Raw genomic sequence first — 16,054 nt, 5'->3', positions numbered from 1 at the left:
GTCCGCTCGCGCGGGGGCCGCCGGGAGCTGTAGTCCGGGCGTGCGCGGGGGCGGCCGCGGGGGCCGCCGGGAGCGGGGCGGCGGGCGCGGCCGGCGGAGGGCGGGGCCGGGCCGGGCCGGGGCGGCGGCGGCGGCGGTGGGGAGCGGAGCGGAGCTGAGCTGAGCTGAGCGGTGAGGCTGAGCGCAGCCGTGAGGTGAGCCCAGCCCGGGGGGGCGCCGGGGCGTGGGCCCCGCTGCTGAGTCGCGCTAGGCCTTGGCGGGAGGGGGGGCCCTCGGTTTGCCGCGGGGCAGGGCCCGGCCGGTGGCGGCGGGGACAGGCGGCGGCGGGCGGGGCAGCCGCCTCTCGCCCACCCGTGAGCCTTGGCCCCGGGCTCCGCCGGGAGCCGCCCTTCCCGGCGGCGTCCGAGCCCTCCGCGGTCTCGGCGGCGACAGCTGCTGCCGTCCCCGCCGCCCCGGGGAGCGCGGCCCGCCCTCGCCGCCCCGGACGGTCGCCCGGCCCCACTCCCGCTCCGCCGCGCCGCGGCCTCCCCCGGCGGCCGGGCCTCAGCGCGGCTCGGCCTCCCCGTGGGCGGTCCCGTTCCGCAGCGCTGCGGGCTCCGCGTGGGGTGCGCGGGCCCGCGGCGTCCCGAGGGGCTGAGGACGCCGCAGCTCAGCGCGGAAGAATCTCTTGACTCCGGCGGCGGGGAGCCCGGCGGGACGCAACGCCCTCGGCCAGAACGCTGGAGCTCCCCGGGTTCGCGCGGCCGAGCCGTCGATAACGGGCGGCACCGGGGCCGGGGGGCAGAGGGAGCCCCCGCGAGCACCCCCTCGGCGCCGCGCCGACCCCGCTGTCCTCCCCGAGCCGGGGCTGCTCCCGCTGGCGCCCCGTCCGAGAGGCGAGGCGCCGGGTTCGCAAAGCTATCGGGTTTACAAAGCCCTGCCCGGCCCTGGAGAGGCTGCCTTAATCCCGGGAGCTTCAACACGGGCTTCTTAAAAATATAATTAGACTAAGCGGGGAAGGCTGCTGGCAGCGGCAGCGCGTTATGCAACGGCCGCTCCTCCGTGACGGGGGAAAGAGGGTGTTTTCGAGGGCTGTTTAGTTTATTCTGCTTCCCAGCCAGAGGACGTTTTTCCCTGTGCTAACCCACCTTTTTCTTTCCTTTTTTTTTTTCCTTTGTCCTGCAAGCTGCTCTCGGGGTTGAATCCTGAGGGGCTCCGTGCAGGGTGTGACACCGTTTGCTCTCCCACAGGCACGGCATGGCGGCGAGCACAGGCAGCGGCGGGACGGCGGCGGCAACAGGGGAGCCAGCGCACGCGGTGTCGCTGCTGCGGGGTCTGAGCGCGCTGCGAGCGGAGCGGAGCCTGCTGGACGTGACGGTGGTGGCGGGTGGCCGCGAGTTTGGAGCGCACCGTGCTGTCCTGGCCGCCGCCTCCGGCTACTTCCGTGCCATGTTTGGCGGGGCGCTGCGGGAGGCGCGGGCCGAGCGCGTGCGGCTGCACGGCGTGGAGCCCGAGTGCCTGGCGCGCCTCCTCGACTTCGCCTACACCGGCCGGGTGGGCGGGCTGGGCCCCGACATCGCCGAGCGCCTGCTGCGTGCCGCCGACCTGCTGCAGTTCCCCGCCGTCAAGGAGGCCTGCGGTGCTTGGCTGGCGCGCCAGCTGGAGCCCGCCAATGCCCTGGACATGCAGGACTTCGCCGAGGCCTTCGCCTGCCCGGCGCTGGCGGCCGCTGCCCACCGCTTTGTCCTGCGGCACGTGGGCGAGCTGGGCGCCCAGCTGGAGCGACTGCCGCTGCCGCGCCTCCTCTCCTACCTGCGGGACGACGGGCTCTGCGTCCCCAAGGAGGAGGCCGCCTTCCAGCTGGCGCTGCGCTGGGTGCGCGCCGACCCCGCCGCCCGCGCCCCGCTGCTGCCCCAGCTCCTGGCCCACGTCCGCCTGCCCTTCGTGCGCCGCTTCTACCTGCTGGCCCACGTGGAGGGCGAGCCGCTGGTTGCCCGCTGCCCGCCCTGCCTGCGCCTCCTGCGCGAGGCCCGTGACTTCCAGGCCGCCCGCCTCGACCGCCACGACCGGGGTCCCTGTGCCCGCATGCGGCCCCGGCCCTCCACCGGCCTGGCCGAGATCCTCGTCCTCGTTGGCGGCTGCGACCGCGACTGCGACGAGCTCGTCACCGTTGACTGCTACAACCCGCGCACTGGCCACTGGCGCTACCTGGCCGAGTTCCCTGAGCACCTGGGCGGAGGCTACAGTGTCGCCGCGCTGGGCAACGACATCTACGTCACCGGTAAGGCGTGCAGGGCACAAAAGCGCCAGTGTTGAGGTTGCCACTGAAAATACATGGGCTCTAGCAGCGAGACTTGGCTTTTCTCAGGGCAGCAGGGAGTCTGAAATTCTGCTCAGGCTCGGTACAGCTGCAGCCTGAAGGCAGGCGTAGGGACTCTTGGAGCCGGTGCAGGATTTAGCAGCTGATCTCAATCCAGGAGGTATTTTGTCATGACTAAGGCTCCTGAGCACACAGGGAGAAGTCACAGGTCTTGCCCTGGTAGAACTTTCTAACCGCTCCCTCTGGGGGGGACAGGGGTGACCTGAGAGGGTTTTGAATTTCTGTCTGCGAAGAAGGTGTTTGGGTTCAGAGCCGCGTGAATTACAAGCCAAGCGTGTGCTCGAGGTGGAGGTGTGTCAGAAAGCCCCGGGTTCCTCAGCCAGCCAGCGTCTGAGTCACGGTACCTTCCCTGCCGCAAATCCTGCCTCCTTGCAGTCCGCTGGGGCTATAATTGCTTCTGTCAAGGTGACACAGATGTGTAAATTTGGCTGTTAATCTGCATGTAGATGCCTCCTTTGAACTACTCTGGGTGTGCAGGACGCACTGACAAAGCTTTGAAGGGCAGGTCAAATGCAGGTGAACAGAAAACTGTTCGTTCTCTAGTCACGAGCAGAAAACGAGGCTCTGCTTTAAGGGCAGAGTTGTAAAAATGATGGGCTACCACACAGCTCGTTTGTATGGATGCCCTTACGTCTGCGGGAGCTTTCCGGAGCAATCCCAGGCGGGTCTGGGGGCGCCGATACCACTGGGAGCCCCATGCTTCGGCGAGGCTGCGGCTGGCAGGGATCTTCTGTCGTTCTGCTTAGTGTCAGCGTCGTAGCGGGGGCAGCGGGGAGGGCTGGAAGGTTTCCGTCCTGCCGGTGCTGGCGTGCATTAGTCTCCGCTACGTCACAGCAGCTTCTGGATAGCGACGGAGTGGGGGTTGCGAAATGGGGAAAAAAACGGTTATTTAGAAGGATGGAGGTAGTCAAACCTGGGAGACTCGTTTTGAGTTGTGCCTGAGTACAGACTGGGAATGACATGGGAGAAATCCTTCCTGGCTTGCTGGGAAAGGAAAAGTGCAAACCTTCCGTTAAAGTCCTCGCAGTGGACACTACTGTGGTCCTCCAGGTCTGAAATATTTTTGTAATGTATGGTCCTGGGAAGCAGAAAAGGGGGGGGTATTAAGGAGGTGTAGCTGGAAGACACCACGAAGATCCCAGTCCCGAGCCAAGCCCCGTCCTCCACCGCCCCATAGTACTTCCCTTTGCGAAACCACGCTTTGAAACGTGGCGTGCTGTGCTGCAGGGGGATCGGACGGGTCAAGGCTGTACGACTGCGTCTGGAGGTACAATTCCAGCGTCAACGAGTGGACAGAGGTTTCTCCCATGCTGAAAGCCAGAGAATACCACAGCTCCACGGTCCTGGACGGGCTGCTGTACGTGATCGCCTCTGACAGCACGGAGCGCTACGACCACTCGCTGGACAGCTGGGAGGCTCTGCAGCCCATGCTGTACCCCATGGACAACTGCTCCACCACCTCATGCCGCGGCAAGCTGTTCGCCATAGGCTCCCTGGCTGGCAAGGAGTCCATGGTTATGCAGTGCTACGACCCCGACAGCGACCTCTGGTCCCTCGTGAACTGCGGCCACCTCCCTCCCTGGTCCTTCGCCCCAAAGACCGTCACTCTCAACGGCCTCATGTACTTCATAAGGTGAGTAGCGGGAGCGATAACCTCCCTCCCCGCGTCCCCACGAGGCAAAGCCCAGGGTTTCCCGGGGAGACGCGCAGATTTTCCAGGTGGTCGTAGCAAAGCGCTGCCTTGGGAAAGCACAGCGGTGCTTCCCCTGATGGTGCAGGTGGGTCTGTAAACCACCACACCTCTTTCCTTTGCTTCTGTTGCAGCTAGAGGTCAAAGAACTCCGCTTAAAATTGTGTAAAAATGTCTGAATTGCAACCCACGGGCTGGGGAATAGCCAGGTATAAATCTGGCTGGAGTCAGCAGCACTGCTTGCAAACAGACTTCTCGGTTTTCTTGGCTTCTGGTTCAATCCCCCCTTGTTGCTATAAATAAGCGAGTAAGCTCCAAGAAAACGTTAAACTGTAGCGCAGGAGAGGACTTCCTCGGTCTCAGCAGAGATAAGAGGACTGAAGATGAAATGATTGGTTACTATTTTTAAGCACCTTTCCAAATTGGGACTTAATTACCCATCTGAAGCTGTCCTGGTGGTGCAAATACTTCGGTTATCCACTTAATTAAAAATAAACTCAAAGGCATGCTAGCGCTGAAGCATTTCATCTTGTTGTGTTGACTTCGAGCAAACATAGACTTCTGTGATGGCCTCCAGACACTTTTCTTTTTTTAATCTCCTCTTGGCTTTGCATAAAGCAGCAACTTCTACTTGAGACCTTTTATTTGATTCATTTGGGTTCAGCCGGGTGTCTCGGTTCCTGGCAGTTGTTTGCAGATAGTAGTTTAAGTCACCTGGTTTTCAGTAAATACTGGCGGGGGTGTTCCAGCCATTCGGCCGCTTGTCACAAGCCGATTCTATAGGTTTTCCTTTTTCTTAACCGTTTTAAAATGCTGATGATTGACACTCCAGGACACTTATGCATCTGCAGGAGTTAATGAGGAGATTATCGGGATCAGGGGTTTCTCCCCTCATTTCACGTGCTGCAGGTGGACTGCTGCTCTGTATAAAGCTGTAAGATAATCTTTGGAGGACAGAGGAATAGGGGACGAGTAAAAGTCACAAAGTCATTTTTTGGTTAGTTTTAAATAGCTCAGACTCAAGTTTCTGACTGACGATCCCCTCTAGTGGGACGAGTTTTATAACTATAAATACAGCATAGCAGCGAGGCTTAGCTCTTCAGCTGCATCCTTCTTAGGGCTAGCCCTGAGATGGGAGAGGAGGTCCTGGCCTGACTCTCACCCCTGCCTGGGGCTGCCTTTGCCCTCGTTTCCCTTCCAGTCCGTTGGAGTTTTCAGCTTCATACTTGGAAGAACTTGACTCACCTGCTGCCGTTAGTTTCGGGAAGCGTTGTGAACAGCAGCAGTTCTTCAGGCACAGACGGCTCGGCAGCAGTGTTTAAGTCCCAAGCGCTGTGTCCCAAGGCAGGTACCAGCTCTTGGTTCTGAGGAAGAAAGGTTGGTCTTAGTACGGCTCTGTGGGGCTTGGAGCGCTTGTTGAAGATGTTTCATTCAGATGAATATCAGTTCAGTTCCAGGTGCCTCACAAAAGTAACTCAAACTAAAGGTACTGGTTTTGAAGTGTGTATCGTACGGGTACCTCAGGAATGCTTGTCCAGAGCGTAACCAGAAAGTCCCACGGTGAGCACCTCGGCTGGACCGCGGGCTTAGCAGGCGGATTTCTAGATGTAATGGTTTGCTAAACAGACACTGCTATTGTAGGTGAGATTTCTTGTTTATTTTCACTCCCTCCCCTGCTCAGATTCATGTCAGCAATCGACAGTGATACCTTGTCACCCGCACAATGCACGGCAACGTGTGATGTCGCGATAGATACAAAGACAATAAAATATTCCTCACAGCCTTTTGAATCCGTCTGTAACAGGACTGTCTTGGAGTGACTGCCAGCACTTCTCCAGCTGCCCTGACCTTGTCCTCTTTGCATTCTTGTGTCAGTGGGCCGCGTCTCTGCGTTGCAAACGTCCCTCACCTGTTGCTGTCGCCCTCCCGTCTCGCGAGCGGAGCGGGCGAGAGAAGCCTCGGGGATTGCACTGCCCCTGCCAGCTCTTCTCGCACAGTCCTCTGGCCCATCTAAATTTGGCGTTGGTGAAAAACTCAAGCAGTAGGGATGCCATTACTCTGAAGTGCATGGAGGTTTAAGCCTCTCCAGAACAGCAGTAATTTTTCTTCCAGCACCAAAGCCAGATCAGTCTGTGAAATGCAGACTCGCAGAAAGTTAGTCTGTGAGCACACCTACCATAGATGCAGATGTAAAAAAAGGACTAGATTTGAGAAAGCCCTGGGGATCGCGCAGTGGTTTCCCACCCAGCAGCGGTGTAGTTGCGTGCTGGACTCCGAGTGGGGCTCACAGTCCGGAGCAGCTCGCCCCGCTGTCTCGGGTGGAGCGACCAACTCGGGCAGGTGGAAAAGAGCCTGTACTGCCAGCTTGCTCCGTCCCCAGTCGTCTTGTCTGCCTTCCCTCCTAGGCAGCTAAAACTCAGCGTACACCAGAAAGTACAGAGCGCGTTGCTTTGCCTGTGAGAAGCTCAGAAGGGGCATTCGGGCTCTTTGGACCTAGGTTGCTGGCACCGAGAATGACAGATGCGCTCCTCCGCTAGTTTGTGGTCCGTGCGCAGTGTCTGTGCCAGCCCCCTTCGTGTGCAGGGCTGCAGCAGAGAGGTCCAGGCGTTTTCTGGGGTCGAACGTCCCTGCTGGCGCAGGAGAAGCCCACGCTGGAGGCTGGGGTCTGCATCGAGACCTGTGCCTTCGTACAGGAACGCTTTGGTCTCCAATATACGTAGCAGGATTGGAGCAGAAGTGCTCGCGGCGGCGTTTCAGGCTGTTGAACTGGGGGCTTCACAAGGCGGGAGGTTTTTAGAACGCAGAAGAGTAATTTTGTGTTATCTCCCACAGAGACGACTCGGCTGAAGTGGATGTTTACAATCCAGCAAAGAATGAATGGGATAAAATCCCTGCCATGCTTCAGGTAGGACGCTTACCGACCTACTGGATGCCTCTCAGTGTTAAAAATTGGCTTAATTTTGGAAAACAAGGTGCTCTTTGGATTATAACCCCTTGCACGCGGAGTGTATTTAAGTGTATCGCGGTCACCTGGAGGAAAAATTCCTGGACTGTGATTGTGTGTCTGGGTGCTCAGCGCAGCACACGAGGGCTGGGCAAAGCTAGGAAACGCTGCTTCCTCCTGGTGTTTGGGCAGCGCTGGTTCAGAGCCGGAGTCAGCAGCTGGTGGGCGAGCTCCAAGCGAGCCGTTGCGGGACAGTACCCGGCGCCTTTATTGTCTGCCTAATTGGGCAAAACCCTCCTTTCTAAGTGTGGTGTATAATTATTTTTAAATTGCAGGTTCACGTTGGGGGGAGCGTGGCCGTGCTTGGCGGGAAGCTCTACGTCTCCGGTGGCTACGATAACACGTTTGAACTCTCGGACGTCCTGGAAGCCTATGACCCCGAGACACGAACGTGGAGCGTGGTGGGCCGACTCCCCGAGCCCATCTTCTGGCACGGCAGCGTCAGCATATTCCGGCAGTTCATGCCGGAAACCACGCAGGAGGATGACAGCATCACGCTGGACAACACCATCAACTTGAACAGGCAGCGCCAAAACCTTCACAACCAGAACCTTAATGAGCTTCGTTAGCAGGGGAAGGCGCTGTGCCCCTGGCTCGATGTGAGTTCGTTCTCCAGAACCAGTGTTGCTTTGAGAGAAGGCAGAGGCAAACCAGAGCTTGAAAACAAAAATTTACTTATCACAGAGGGAGTGAAAACTCTGAATGTTTGAGGCGCTGTTGCGGAACCGCAGCCAGAGAGGCCTCCACCGCGGTGTCCCTCGGCCCTTCTCTGGGGTGGGAGAAGGCACCGCGCTGCCCGCAGAGGGGACCCGAGAGGTGGACGCTGAGGAAAGCGATCGCACTGAATGGCACCGCAACGTCGCAGCTTACGGCTTTTGACCAGACGCCTTTCACTGGCAGCTCCTTCACCCCGTAACGCTTCATTTGCCACCAAACTCCTTTCTTCAGTTTCTTCTTCGGGAGGGGTCTGTCTGGTAGGACGGTGGCCTGGACCCCCACCTCTGTTCTGTGCCTCGGAGGAAGACAGACCTCCCGTGCACGCCGTCCTCTGCGTGGTTAGCGGGGAAAAGGGCCTGCCCACGAGAGCTGGAGGTCTGTTAGGGGCGAGAGGTCGATATGAGAACAGGGCCCTTTCCGCCCTGTCGCCGTGGTCCTCTGTTCCTGCTCCTGCCTTCAGGAGGAACAGCCGTCCGGTAGCAGGGATCCCCCTGAGGCTGGGTTATGAAGCTTCACCTTTCCCTTTGTCTGGACTTCAGTTCTTCCTGTATTGGGGGGGGGGGGGGGGGGGCATTTAAACTTTTGCAGGTATTTGTTTTCCAACCCTTCCTAGCAGAGCGCTTTTTCCTTCAAAGAAGCAGCACCCTTATTTATCATTTTTATCGCATTCTCACGACCAGATTGTTTTCATTTCCGATCTCCCCAGCTGCGCCCCCGTAAGGGGAAGGGGAGAAGCGAGTACCCCCTTAGCTGGCCCGAGGAGCGGCTCCTGGGGCTGGCCGCCGCTGCCCTCGGGGAGGAGCGGGGCTGAACTAGGCAGAAAAAGCTGCTTCTTGTGGCTGTCGGTTCTCCTGCGCCGAGCTCTCGGCCGGCGCGCTGGGTTGGGCAGATGGGCCCCATGCAGTGAGGGCGAGCTTTTAATTTTTCACCGTTTTAAAGGAACTAAGTCAGCATTGTACCATTTTAGACAAAAAAAAAAAAAACTTAGTGGGAAAGGTGAGCGCAGCTTCCTCAGGAGATTCACCGCAGGCTTGCGGAGTGGCTGGCAGTGCTTAGGTACCTTGACGCAGAATTGCTTTGAAATGCATCACCGCGTGTGAAGGAACGCGCCGGACCTTCGGAGGGGTCTCGTGCCTGTCGCGCCTCTGCTTTGCAGGAGCTCTCGGGATTCGGGCAATTGGAAGGCGCCGCGGAGGTGTTTTGGCGAAGGTGTAGGAGTTAGCCGGAGTGTTGCGGATTGAAAGGTAGCTATTTTAGGGTTTTTTTTCTTCTTTTTGTTTGGGGTTTGCTGGTTTTTTTTGGCCTGTGTAAGATTTGCCTTTATGCTCGCCCAAGTGACCTAGCTAGCTTGGGCTGTGTTTTCTCTATCTACCTTAGCTGAAGAGAAGCTGTGTGCAGTTTACTCGTGGAACGCTGCTTGAACAAGCAAACAGCTAAAACTGCCGTACGGCTCACCCGAAAATGAGCGTCGCGCCTTCAGGAAAACTGTAAAGTGTGACAACGGCTGAAGCGTTGGCTGGATGCGTTCGCTTTTTCCGTCCTTCGTTTTTAACCAATAGGAAAAGAATTTCAATTTAAACTTAACGGGGAGACGGAAAGCCCACATGCTTGATTGCACGCCTCCTGGCTTGCCCTCGGATCAAGTACTGTCGGAGCCCCATCTCCACAACATCAGCGTCTTCACAGCTTTAAAAAAAAAATCTGTTTTGCCTTGAGTGCTATTTTATGCCACGCTCCTCAGCTGTGGACTTGGGAAAGCCGCTCACGGAATCTGGGCTGTTCTCCAAGTCTGAAACTTTGACAGTGCCTTGAAGCCGCCGCGTGCCGGCGGAGGATTGTGGAGGGGGGTAAAACCCTCCCCAGCGCTGCCGCGGGTGGGGTGCGGTGGCCCCCCCTTTGGCAGAGGATCCGGGCAGGGGGGATGCGCGGGGGCCCGTGACTTGGGGCGGCTCCTTCACCTCCGGGAGTGATGGCCGCGTCCCGCCGCGCCGACCCGTGAGGCCAAAGCAGCCCATCGCAGTGGCGTGCCCAGGGAGAGATGGCGCGCGCCGCGCAGCTGAACCCGCGTTGCAGACCGAAGTATTTATGCTGAACTATAAATAGTACGCACACGCTGTCTCATACTGTAGTGCTCGCTGCTGGACCTGCCACCCCCAGATCCCTGACCGGCTGAACAGCTACGGATCTGTATTTATTTTTTGTAAAATTCATTGTGTCCAAATCTTTGAGTACAGTTTAAATACCATCCTTTGAAACAAAGGCATTTTACATTTGCAGATAATGTATTTTTATTCTCATAGGTTGTTTTTAAATTTACTTGCAGCAGTCAAGTTAAATAAAACATGTTACGTAAACCTCTCTGTCGTCTTTGAGGGGAAGATTACTTGAGTAAGTTTTTACTGCGACGTTTCTCGTTCTAGGCCTGAGGTACGTTTAAACCGGAGACTTTCTGCCTTCTCAGTGAGTAAAAGAGCGAAAGGGGAGAGCGCGGCAGCGATGTCGGGGCACGTGGGTACGCTCGGTGATCTTTCCCCCTCCCGGGGAACGCTCAGAAGCGGCTCTCGGTGTCACGGCAACCCTGGGGCATGTTGTTTCAAATATAAATCCCCGCACCTAAAAGCAGGAGCTTAGAGTGCTGTCCAGCTCCTTGAGAGAATGTGTTTCCAGTTAAGCAACAGCTAAATTCTCTCAATGGTGAGAAGATACGGGTCATGCCCCGCCTTTAATGTGGAAAAGAAATGGGAATTAGCAGAAGCTTGACAAAAGTAAGTAGAAATAAGGCACAAATTTAACGGAGGAGACAATCCTTTTGCAAGCGTTTAAGGGGCAGAGCCGCGCTCTCTTCGGGAAGGCAAGCTTTAATCGCGAGCTCCCAGGCTCCAAGGCAGAGCTGCCGGCGCAAGGCGAGAGCGCTGGAGGAAAGGGGAGGCGAGCGCCAGCCGCCCCTCTGGCTGCCAACGAGAGCTCGGTAAAAAGCGTTCGCAGCATTACGCACGTGGAGTCGCCAGCCACATCCCGCCCCAGGCGGCGTACGTACACCTATTTCAGTAGCCAGTCCGAGTAGCTTCACGTTTGTTTCTTCATTTGAGACCCAGCTATGACTTCGTTATAACTTCACATCCCTGCAACCTGGGGTGGGAGCTTTGCGGGAAGGAGGGAAGGGGCAGATGCACAACTCGAAAAGAAGCAGCGCGGCAGAGGGTGGCTCCAGCCTAACGCTTTATTGTGTTTTGGTAGGAAGGACGCGCGCAGGCGGTCGTGCTATGTTTCACAGTCTTCGGGAATCGTTGTGGTTATAATTAGCGATTGCTCGATCACGTCCGCCGTAGAGAAGTTCTCGTTCGAGCAGAGTCTCTGCACGGGGATCTCCTCGGGCAAGGAGCCGCGGGACAGGGACTCCACGATCACCTCGGCCGAGCCCACCTCCAGCTCCGGGGGCGGCTGCAGCGCCACCACCACGGCCTTCTCGTCCTCGATGATCAGGTTCCGCAGCTTCCGCTGCCGCGGGTTGTAGTTCTCCACCCGGTCGTGAATCTCCATGTGGCGCCTCAGGTGAGCCTGTGAAGGGAGGGGGCAGGAGGAAAGGCCCGGTGAGGGCCGCCTCCCCGGCGCAGCTCCGCGGCGTCCCCGCGCCAGGGAAGGCCTCACCTGCCGCGTGAACTTGTAGCCACACTCGGTGCACTCGAACTTCCTCACGCCCTTGTGCCGGCGGACGTGGACGCGCAGCTGTTCAACAGCTGAGGAGGGAAGCGAGAGCCCGTTGGCGGCGGCACCGCACTATGCGATTGCGGCGATGCTAAGCCGCGCCACGGAAAGGAGGGCCGTTTCTAAAGAGCCGTGCGAAAGCTCGACGCCCTGGCCGTTACCTTTGAACGTTTTCCCGCAGATCTGGCAGAAGTGGGGCCTCCCCTCCTGGTGCCGGCTGGCGATGTGCCTCAGCAGGGGCCCCTTCTCTGTGAAGCGCTGATCGCAGAACTCGCAGCTGAAGGGGCGCTCCCCGGTGTGGGTCCGGTTGTGCTTGTCCAGGCTTGCTGCCGTTTGCGGGGGGAGAGAGGGGGAGAGCCGCAGGTCAGCGGCGCAGCGCTCGGGTACGAGCCACGCCGCAGCGAAGACCGCATGCGCACGGCGCGGTCGGTCTGTGCCAGGCTGGTTAGGAAGGCTTAGAAGCAGTACAAGCGGCAGCCTGCTGGTCCAGGCTGGCCGGTACTGGGGAAAACTCATCGATTTCTTCCGCTTTTGTGCGTGAGGGTAATGGAGATAACGGGGACGCGCTTTCCTCAGCGTTAGTGTGCACTCACAGAGCGTGGCTTTGCTCCCAGGGGGAAGCGGGCGGGAGAAGGCGGGTTTCGCAGCACGGCTGCTTTCTGGAGGTCCTGGGTGCTGGAGCGGGGTGCTCAGCACCACCAGCCCCAGCCGCGCGCCCGGGGGGATACCTTGCGTCCTGAAGGTCTTGCCGCAGAGGTGGCACTGGAAGGGCTTCTCGCCCGTGTGCGTGCGCAGGTGCATGTTGAGGTTGGCTTTCTGCGTGAAGGCGTGGTGGCAGAACTCACAAACGTAGGGCCGCTCGTTCCTGCGGGAAGGGGAAACGTTACCTTCATTTCTGCCTTTGCCGGCTTCAGCCCCTCAGGCTAGCTGCTGCTCCTCGCCCAAAGTTCTTGTAATGAAATCCTACTTCAACCCATCTCAAACTCGGGTATTTTGGAGGCCCACAAATGCTATTCTGCAGCCACGGGCTGCCGAGCTGGAGCCTCCTGTCCCGCGGGGGTTGTAACTGGCCCAGGAAACAGAACGCTAAGGATGAGCATGGCAAGCTGCTGCATGCTTGCCGCTTCAAGAACACGTATTAGCTAGGCTGATTACTACGGTCGCACACTCAGAGGAAGTGCCGACAGTCTGCGCTTCCTTTGGAAGAGGGAAAAGCAGAACGTCGGTTGGCCCTGCATCGGATTTCTGGCAGAAGTTTTGGCCCAGCACCTCCAGGAAAGCGGGTGCTTGCTGCCCTCCAGCCAGCTCCTCTCCCCAGCACCACCCAGCCAGGCCCTCCGGGGAGGACGCACAGCCAGGAGAGCCAGAGCGACGGACGGGAGGGCGTGGGTCACGTCATACCTGTGCTTGGCCTTGATGTGCATCTGCAGGCCGTTGCGACTCGAGGCCCTGTGCCCACACTCCTCGCAGACAAACAGCTTCTCTCCCCGGTGCTTGAAGGCCTCATGCAGGCGCAGCTCTGTCCGAGACAGAAAGCACTTGGAGCAGGTCGAGCACTGCAAGGCCACAGGAGAGCGCGGGGTTAGGCAGCTCGCCCAGGTGCGGTTCGCAGAGTACGCCCGTAACAGACCCACTCGCCGCCCAAGACCCGTCCCTCCGCCTGCCGCTGCTGCTTTGGGGCCCTCCCTGCGGCCGCTGCGGCAGCACCCCAGCTCCAAAATGCCTCATGAGATGAGACAGCCTGACAAAAGCAAAATGCTAGTCAGTACTTGGGCCTATCAGCCAAAAAAATGACAAGGGCTGCTCCCGTACCCAAAAGAAAAATGTTTCCAGCAGCTCTGTAGCTCCCCGCCTTGCTAAACAGAGCCAGCCAGGACCATGGGCGCCATTCCCTCGGCCAGGCCTGAGCACAGGATAACTCCCTCTCAAAACGCCGCCGCCACCCGCTCCCCTTACCGCGTGGGGCTTTGGCGCGCCGTGCAGCTTTATCATGTGGCTCTGCAGGTCCTTCTTCTGCATGAACTGCTGGGCGCAGGAGGAGCACTGGAAGACAGGAGAGGAGGGTCAGCTTCCAGCCGCCCCCAACTGGTGATTTTGGCACAAGGAGAGGACCGGCAGTGCGCCAGTGCACGGGGCAGGGGAGCGCCGCTCTGACGCGGAGCGTGAATCCCTGGTAAGGCCACAGAAAGCGCCCGGCTGCGGTGCCTCCCTGGAGCACATTCTGGCTCAGAGACAGGGAACGACCCTCAGCGGGCTGCCACGGACTGGGAAAGGGAGCCGGTGCGCTCGGCTCCCCTGACAGGCTGGGCCAGGCTGCACCGCAACAGAAAGGCTCGCCCCCTCTTCCCTATTCGTAGGGACGTCGGAGACAGGCGCTGCTGACCTTGTACGGCATCTCCCCCGTGTGCGACACCATGTGCAGCCGCAGCTCCATCCGCCTCTTGAACACCTCCTGGCAGACCGAACACGTGAAAACCTGCAAGAGACAGGGGAGGCATCGGCTTCCGCAGAACCAAGAGCCCAACGCGAAGCCCGCAGCTCAGACCGGCGCTTGGCACTCGGGTGCTGGGACCTGGTTATGAAGTTTAACCCGTGCCTGCAGCGATCTGGATCTCTTATGGTACAAAGAGTATCCTCATGTGCTTAAAAAAAACAGACAAAATGAGAGTTGTCTGGTAAATCAGACAAAAGCTGCTGCCATCCTCACCGAGAGAGGGACTCGGAGGGGCCCCGGCTGCGGTACGCATGCCACACAGCAGTGATGAGGGGGGTTTGTTCAGTAGCTGAGGGCGCTGGGGACTGTGGCGGGGAAAAGGCTCTGATTCTGCTCCTGCAAAATGGCACCCACTTTCCAGGCTGCCAGTGGCAGCTTCCCGGGCGTACCTGCTCAGATCGGTTCATGCAATTTCTGGCTTCATGTTCCAGGAGATTCTCTTTTCTAAAATAACATTTGCCGCATTTGGAACACTCAAATGGCTTTTCTCCAGTGTGTTTCCTAGGGAGAATACAAATGGAGAGCATCCGTCACTGCCAGTCCGACAGCAGAGATGCATGAACAGGCCCGGCGAGGACACTGGGAAGGAACTGGGAAGGGAAAGGGAAGGACCTGGCAGCTTTTACACCCCCCCCAGCACCAATATTTGCAGTTGCCCAAAAGCCGCCTTTCACGCCAGCTTTGCTGGTCCCGTCAGAGCAGGGTCAGGCTGTTGGTGCCCGCTTCCACTCCACGAAACCTCAGTTTCGCAGGGCTGAGGTTCGCCCCCTGCAGAGGAGCGAAGCTGGAGCTCGCGCCCTCTCTGCAGGCGCCCGCTTTGCTCTCGGTCACCAACCCCGAAGCTCCTCGTGGCACTCGGCCGAGCCGGCGCGCTCCCCGCAACCCGGGGCAACTCCCCCACAGCCCTGCTGATTTTGGAAGCCCAGAAGAGAACGATTTGCCATCGCCCCCCCGCAGCCGGCGCAGCCCCTGCAAGAGCCCCTCTGTGCCTTCTTTTTGAGCCGGGCTGGCGCCGACCCCGGAGCGCGGAAGCCCAGGACAGTCGCCGTGGGTTTCAGAGACGCACAAACCCCCCAGCTCAGAGCAACCCCGCCCGGGGGGCAGAGGGGACAGCCCCGTCCAGGCCGGGGACACCGAGGCGCTGGGAGCAGGCGGCGGCAAGCAGGGCCCTTCGCCCACCCCTGTGGAAGAGCGGGCGGGAAGGGGCAGCGCGAGTCCCTACACGCGAACGCAAGGGGAAGGAAAAGTCGGAGCGTTTACCTGTTGTGCACTTTAAGGTAATATTTGCTGAGGAAGGTTTTATGACATGTGGGGCACTCAACCGGCACCGCTGTACCTTTTCTGCTCCCCGGCGTCCCCGCCGCCCCCGCGCTGCCGGGCGCCTTCCCCGGGGGGGGGCTCTTTTTGCTCCGCAGGGCCTTTTTCTCGGGAAGGGACTCGGCGTCGCCGTCCCGCCGCCCGCCGTCGCCCGCCGCCGCCTCCTCCGGGGCCGGGGCCTGCGAGGGAAGAGGCGGCCGTCACCGCGCCGGCGCCGGGGGCGGCCGCCTCCCCTCCCCTCCCGTCTCCCCCCGCTCCCGGCCCCTCACGCACCGCCTGGCCGCCGGGCTGCGGGGCCGCCGCGGTGTCCGCCTGCCCCGGGCGGCTGGGGGCGGCGCGGCGGGGCCGCTGGCGGGGGCCGGCGGGGCGGAAGGCGCGGCAGAGCGCCACGGCGTCGGGCACGCCGAGCTGCTCGGCGGCGGCCAGCAGGCGGGCGCGGTTGTGGGCGGTGAGCGCCAGGCGGCCGGTGTAGAAGAAGTCGAGGAGCAGCTGGAAGGTGTCGGCGAGGCCCTCGGGCAGCGCCACCGGCCCGCCGGGGCCGCGGGCGCGGAAGAAGCGGGAGCAGCTGGCCAGCACCGGCCAGTGGGCGCGGAACTCCCGCCCGCCCACGCCCAGCGTCGCGTCGCAGAACTGCCCCGCCGCGCGCTGCCGGTTCAGCTCCCGCAGGACGCGGACGCTGTGCGCCGCCGCCGCCGCCATGGCCGCGCCGCTACCGGGCCCCGCGCCCCGCCGCCATCTTGGCAGCGCGCCGGATGTGGCGTCAGGGCG

General features: G+C 60.0%; 2 protein-coding genes across 7 annotated transcripts; one reads left to right on the top strand and one right to left on the bottom strand.

Moving 5' to 3' along the window:
* The first annotated feature begins 62 nt into the window (after positions 1 to 62).
* On the top strand, positions 63 to 11,125 carry KLHL21 (kelch like family member 21). 2 transcript variants are annotated; one of them, XR_015704191.1, is made up of 6 exons: positions 63 to 194; positions 1,230 to 2,260; positions 3,587 to 3,992; positions 6,882 to 6,954; positions 7,329 to 9,014; positions 9,148 to 11,125. XR_015704191.1 is itself a non-coding variant. In XM_087755033.1 (5 exons), the coding sequence occupies exons 2-5, from the start codon at positions 1,237 to 1,239 to the stop codon at positions 7,620 to 7,622; spliced, it is 1,797 nt and encodes a 598-aa protein (XP_087611159.1). In that variant the 5' UTR covers positions 63 to 194; positions 1,230 to 1,236; the 3' UTR covers positions 7,623 to 11,125. The 2 variants fall into 2 exon arrangements, 1 of the variants encoding a protein (XP_087611159.1); XM_087755033.1 differs by having other exon boundaries at positions 7,329 to 11,125.
* Positions 11,032 to 16,048, bottom strand: ZBTB48 (zinc finger and BTB domain containing 48). 5 transcript variants are annotated; one of them, XM_087755032.1, is made up of 10 exons: positions 15,560 to 16,048; positions 15,230 to 15,465; positions 14,359 to 14,470; positions 13,859 to 13,951; positions 13,432 to 13,518; positions 12,877 to 13,031; positions 12,204 to 12,340; positions 11,637 to 11,801; positions 11,419 to 11,507; positions 11,032 to 11,328 (listed from the first exon to the last, which is right to left on the bottom strand). In XM_087755032.1, exons 1-10 carry the CDS (start codon positions 15,983 to 15,985, stop codon positions 11,032 to 11,034), a joined length of 1,797 nt encoding a protein of 598 aa, XP_087611158.1. In that variant the 5' UTR covers positions 15,986 to 16,048. The 5 variants fall into 5 exon arrangements, with proteins under 5 accessions (XP_087611158.1, XP_087611155.1, XP_087611156.1 ...); XM_087755029.1 differs by having other exon boundaries at positions 11,637 to 12,340; XM_087755030.1 differs by having other exon boundaries at positions 11,032 to 11,507; positions 12,069 to 12,340.
* Between the last annotated feature and the right edge of the window lie 6 nt (positions 16,049 to 16,054).

This window comes from Nipponia nippon, unplaced genomic scaffold (assembly GCF_047370975.1).
Source record: "Nipponia nippon isolate SJK-2023a ecotype South Korea unplaced genomic scaffold, ASM4737097v1 scaffold_19, whole genome shotgun sequence".
NCBI lineage: Eukaryota > Metazoa > Chordata > Aves > Pelecaniformes > Threskiornithidae > Nipponia > Nipponia nippon.
This window is presented reverse-complemented; position numbering and strand designations above follow the sequence as displayed.